The sequence below is a fragment of the Pinus tabuliformis genome, chromosome 7, assembly GCF_031772625.1.
Source record: "Pinus tabuliformis cultivar Carrire ecotype Pingquan chromosome 7, CPIR1, whole genome shotgun sequence".
Lineage (NCBI taxonomy): Eukaryota > Viridiplantae > Streptophyta > Pinopsida > Pinales > Pinaceae > Pinus > Pinus tabuliformis.
Genome location: NC_142293.1, coordinates 1,315,719,865 through 1,315,725,864, shown reverse-complemented (window position 1 = coordinate 1,315,725,864; position 6,000 = coordinate 1,315,719,865). Strand labels below are relative to the sequence as shown.

Here is a 6,000-nt window from a genome sequence, read left to right as displayed (position 1 = left end):
CTACAAGTTATGTTCTTGGTCATCACACATGTGAATCCTTCATGTTACAAGTTGCTCCTGTAATAACAGACCACCAACAATCATAACATGAAAAGTGAGAACTAGTTAGCCAGAAAAGAATCTCCTCCAACTACCAAATTTTAATTCACGTCCACAAGAATCACCCATATTAATTTAGCTCACCACCTTCAGTTTCTTTCTCCTCCCTTAGTTGGCTGGTAGTATAAGGTAACATTAATCATGAACTACAATTTCTACAATCCCTGCTATATGCGGCATACAATTCTCCAAACAAGGTCAAATAGAAAAGAAAGAAAAAGGGTCAAAACATGAATTGAAACCAATCTTGGATACCATCAACTAGCAGAAGACAATCAATTCTTATTTTCTTCCACCAGAATATTACAGCCAGACACACAAAACTCAATTCGCTTTCAAGTTTAATCACCGCCGAATTGCATCTTAGATGGCTAGACTGCAATCGAGTGATATTCCCTTCCCATTAAAAAGATAAGATGGAAACTGCACCTTCCTATATTTCCTAACCAATAATCTGACTGCAATCCATAGCAATGAAAGAGGACCCTTTTGGGACTGCAACTCCATAGGTTCATCTCCCTAGAGAAATTCTTTGATAAATATCGAGGTCAGGAAAATCACGAGTGAAAAAATTTCTTTTACTGTAGTTAATAGTTAACCAGTTTCTCTTGTATGGATATGAATATGACAGTAACAAATATCTTCATATCTCCTTAGTCATAAACCAAAATACATATTCCCAAAGATGGAGACTTCTGGGAGGGAGAATCCAATGCTCTAAGCTCTCCAGAAAGTGTTATTACATAATTACATTTCAAGGAGAAGGTGATGCTTGTCCAAAGCTAATTTTTTGAACTGATAGCAAGTACACACTTCAAACTGACGGTAGAAATATGAAACAATTCCAAGTGAACAGTGAAACAGTAGAATTTTGCACTTGTTCAAGCTGATTGCTCAAGACGAGCTTGATAAAAGAGCACGAAAACAATGTTTTCTATTTATCCAGTCAGCACATGACTTAATTACATTAGTCTGGGAGGTGTAGTTCAACTATCCAGATTATAGCATCAAATGCAAATCAAATATAAAATAACCACAACATTGATATGCTATTATTTACAACCTCCTATATAACTTCAGAAGATAGAAAAAGGAACTATGATTTTAATTGCTCGTTACATTCATCCAGGAGTTTTAGTAGAGAGTGCTCTGGACAACTGAAAGAAGGCGTGATTGACTGCTCGCTTGAAAATGTATGTCGCCTCCTGTGCAACATCTGTGATTGAGTTGCTGATTCTCTTATAATAGGGAATTCAGCTCTTCTCCGAGCACTTGCCTCTAGTCTTTCCTTCCATATTCTTCCATCCTACAGCCAAACAACAGGTTGCATCACAAAATATGCACTCTGCTCTATATTTGTGTGTCTATTTAAGTGAGTTAAGGAGAAATATTTCTGGAATTCCACTTATAATGTCATTCAACTCAATGTTCTATTGTCTTAGCACACCCCCAACACAGGTAAAAGCATAGTCAAAATAATTGTCTATTATGGTGTATAGGTGCACGGAAATTTTAAATTCAATTGATAATCCATTGAACTAACTCCCAATTGATAATCCATTGAACTCACTCCAACAATCATAGTCTATATAGTCGTAAACATTGTAAAATTACCAGGGCACGGAGAAGACATCAAGTCGACCTTTCCCATATCAGTCAGCACATACATATATAAAAACATCCATAGGAAAGGCTAAAAGAAATCATCTATCAGGGTTGAGGCATAACTCAAACCGTGGTAAAAATGAAAATGACTAAAACTGGTATCATATTAGATGTTTTGGTAGTCTAAACAAACTCAGTTTTACGTAAAAACAATAAAGAAATTATCATCACTCATAAACCTCGTTGCAAAAAAAAGAAATTTCAAAAACTAGTTTCAAATTAATCATTTTGCCAATATTGACAAGCTCATTGTTAGGTACATTTTTCCAGAAGTGCTAGGTTGGATAATCCAGATGAACCCAGCACACCGCATTGTTAAATCATAGAAAGCAAGTCCAGGTATCTCAGAATTGTTATGTTCCCTACACCTGTAAATTCTGTTGAAGCACCATTTCAATTTTTTCCTGCATAGAATGGATGTTCTCTAATAAATCCAGCCTAAGATCCATCCTAACTCCAGATCTACCAAACGCCGTGAGAGGGATCACATCGCTTTTCACTCTAAAAGCGGTTTACATCTCAAGAGATTTGATCCCTTTGGCGCTTGGTAGATCTAGAGTTAAGATGGATCTAGGCTGGTTTAATTATTGATTATAATTACAAATATAATTATTTTTTTTTATTTTTTTATTTTATTTTCCTTTTCATTTTATTTTCCTTTTCATTTTATTTTGACCACGTCAAAATGTTAAACAGGAAATTACAACATCGTTACCATAGTGGGCTGTAAAATTTTGTTATTTTATTTTATTTTATTTTTATTTTTATTTTGTTTTGTTTTGTTTTGACCAAGTCAAAATGTTTAACAGGACATTACAATGTTTAACAAGACATCACAGCATCGCTACCAAAATGGGCTGGAGAGTGCCTCTCAGTGCTGTAAAAATAAAAATGACTAAGTAGTGAAATTATAGCAAAGGCCTAAACTCAGAAATAAGACACATTTGTCAATCAAAACAGTGTCTGATATGGATGTGTCATGTAAGATTAAATGACTAGTAACAGTGCCAAACAATTGAACATGGCCTAATAACATAAAAATTTAGGAACCTTATGGGCCCAGGTCAGACCTTAACGGAAGGTAATGCTTACTTAACAGACCGGACTGCTAGATGCAGAACCCTATGTCAGTCACTTAGGTCAGACTGGAACCTCAAAGAAGGATAGAGACGCTATACTCTTTATGGAAACCAAAAGCTCTTCCCTTCCTCTCCGTTGGATAGAGGGGAAGAGGAGGGTTCTCTACCTGGAAGGGACAACCCTTCGGTGTCTTGGGGCCTCACAATCATTAGCCAAACTGAACTTTTCTTAGCTGGACATGTAGCTAAAAGCTATATTTGAAAAGAGAAAATTTTCGATGAAAAGAAATAAATCCAACTAGATTTTGCTGCAGTTGACGAGGAATAATCATTCTTCCTTAGCAACCCAATGAAAACTTTTTACAACTGGTCCCTTGGGGTATCACTCTCAGAATACTCAAGAGAGGTAAACTCCATAAAAAATCATGCCTACATGAGCTCCAACACTACTATATAATTGTCGCAACTTTTCCCCATTAAAGACTACATAGAGGAAGAATTCACGCATGCAAAATTACTAATGGCCCGCTTTAATTTGCATTAAGAAATAATTAAAGGAGTTCACCCATTAATATGTGACTCTCAGTTTATAAAAATGGCCCACTCTCAATTAAAAACTCCGTAGAAGAGGAACCCAAGCATGTGTAGCTGTTGATTGGTGACCAAAGCAAATCATCGCATATGTCTCTTAACTCCCTCCCATATTCAGACTAAAATTTCAAAAGACAACTAGATCCTATAAAAGAAAAGACGAAAATAATATCTTCACCCTTTCATGTGGCACCATTGATAGGGAGATCGTTCCACTTTACCAGATACTCTCTGGTAACCTTTTACTTTGCTACGAGCTATATAAGAGACTGAGGTTCCCAGATTAGTTTACCTTCAACATCCAACAGAGGCAACTCATCATGTGTCCCTATTTTCCACTCTTGAGACAGGGAACAAATCATGGACGTACAAATTTAGGGACAGATCTAACTCATAAGCATCTTTTCTTGTATACTGCAGCATTTGTTAAGGTTGATGATGTCTTGTAGCAAACTACCTTTGCACTACACTTTCAACATTGAATGTTTTTTTTCTGGATGAATTCACAAAAACTAAATAGCCCGCCCTCAAAATACCTCTATGTCAGTTGCTGATCAAGAAAGTTCTTCACTCAATTGTCTGGGCACTTTAACAAAGTTTCTTCAAGTACCCTAAGATCCTCCCAGTTGATATTTTAGAACATACATACACAAGAAGATGGGATGTAACTTTCACACTAAGTTCACTTGATTTTGTATTGCACAGAAACGCAGATTCATAGTACAAAATTTGTTTCAAAATTGGTTGTTAATGATAGGATAAACCTCCAACTAAAATAGCTCTTATAAAAAAACATTTTCTCCTCTTTACATTGTCATATGCCACTAAATTTACCCCTCTAATTTAGGCAAAATACAGGAACAACCTAAAATGGGCACAATATACTTTAACACACCCCTGACAACCATTTTATTTCTTTTCACCAAGCATATCCCTAAGCTTTGAAATTTGTCTTCTTTGATGCTTTTCTGAAGATTTCTGCAAGTTATCTTCAGTTTTGCAATATATCAGTTTAACTTTTTTGTTTCACATCTGTTCCCTGATCAAATGGTTATAGATCTCTATATGCTTGCACCTCATATGAAACACTCAATTTTCTTGTGAGCTGGATCACATTCATGTCCCAGTAGAGGATGATGCCTGTTGTCTGTGGAAGTTTCATGTCATCTATCACTCTCATATTACTTAAAGCTTTTCATGTTGCACAGACTGCTGCATTGAGCATTGCTTCTACGGAGGGTGATGCAATTACTGGGTGTTCTTAATAATCCACAGAATTACTCGTGGTCCCGTGTTGAATTAGTCAGTTATGGAAGACTTGCTTTCATTTATGCAACCTGCCCAATCTGAATCTTAATAGAGAACCAATTTGATGTTCTCAACCTGTTTATATTCAAGTCTGCACTGCAATTTCACAGTCTGTAGCCCATACTGCAATGTGATTCACATGCCTTAGATATCTTTTTGTTACTTTCCAATAAACAATTTTGGGATTTGCAGTAAACTGCACTACAATCCTAACTGCATAACTCAAATTTGATCTAATAGTAGCAAGGTGGATCAAACACCCGACCAGTTGGCTGTATAAAATTGCATCTGCTGCCTTAAGTTTTCATGAGCTGACAACTCCATTCTTGTTTCTACAAGAGTTGCCACTCTCTTGCACTTGGCCATATTAAAAAAAATTCAGTATTTTATCTGCATACTTAGTATGGTAAATAAAGATGCTACCATCCATCCATATGCTATGCTTCCACTTCCTACACAATAATGAAGTGGGCCCAACACTGTAGTTTCAAAGGCTTTATGTAGCTCCCCTTCTAGAGATTCAATCATCTCTGTCTGTAGTGCTTCAAATTGCACAAAACAATATGTTTGCATAAAAACCCAAAAATAACAGAAACATAGAGAAATATTCACATCTCCAATATTCACAAAAGTAGCCAAAATAATCATGAAGTGTGCAAGACATAGAAGATAGGGGAAGAACATTGCTTCCAAGAGATCAACCACACATTGCCTGCCTAAAATGATAAATGGAGGCACTCAACCACCTAAATAGATGTTGTAACAACTACCTAAAAACCTACAAATATAAGCAGATGACTCAACAACCAGAATCATAGGACAAGGAAAAGTCAAGTTGAAGCTCATGGATAGAAAGATTAGGACACTCCCTGGTGTTCTGCACATCCCAGGATTAGCCCGAAATTTGATTTCTGTATTAGGAGGTTTCTCCCTCTTGGTTTACTTGTTCTTTTACTTCTATCTATTGCCACTCCTCTAATAAACTCATTGCAGATTTGGAATAATAATTCAAAAATAATATAGTACTTTTGCATTTTGTTGATGAGTGGTACCTTCTAGGACCCTTCAAGATTTACTTCCATGTTAATTTCCAACAAGTACTCTAATGATCAATGTCACAAACTAGTTCATTTTCCTTGAATACACATAATAAGATTGGAGAATATAGCAAACACCCTTTTATCAATTGTTGGTTAAGGTGGAAAAATAATCCTTGTTGAAAACTGTAACTAGGTTCGGTCTTCATAATGACATGTAA

The 6,000-nt window shown here is 36.0% G+C and overlaps 1 protein-coding gene across 3 annotated transcripts in view; it reads right to left on the bottom strand.

The window, feature by feature from the left end:
- Window positions 1–1,004: 1,004 nt before the first annotated feature.
- Window positions 1,005–6,000, bottom strand: part of LOC149252394 (uncharacterized) — a 47,326-nt gene continuing 42,330 nt past the window's right edge. For all 3 annotated transcript variants that reach the window (XM_089459681.1, XM_089459683.1, XM_089459682.1), the window contains exon 3: window positions 1,005–1,405. In XM_089459681.1, coding sequence (XP_089315807.1) covers window positions 1,196–1,405 — 210 coding nt within the window. In that variant the 3' untranslated portion in view covers window positions 1,005–1,195. The remainder of the gene's footprint in view (window positions 1,406–6,000) is intronic.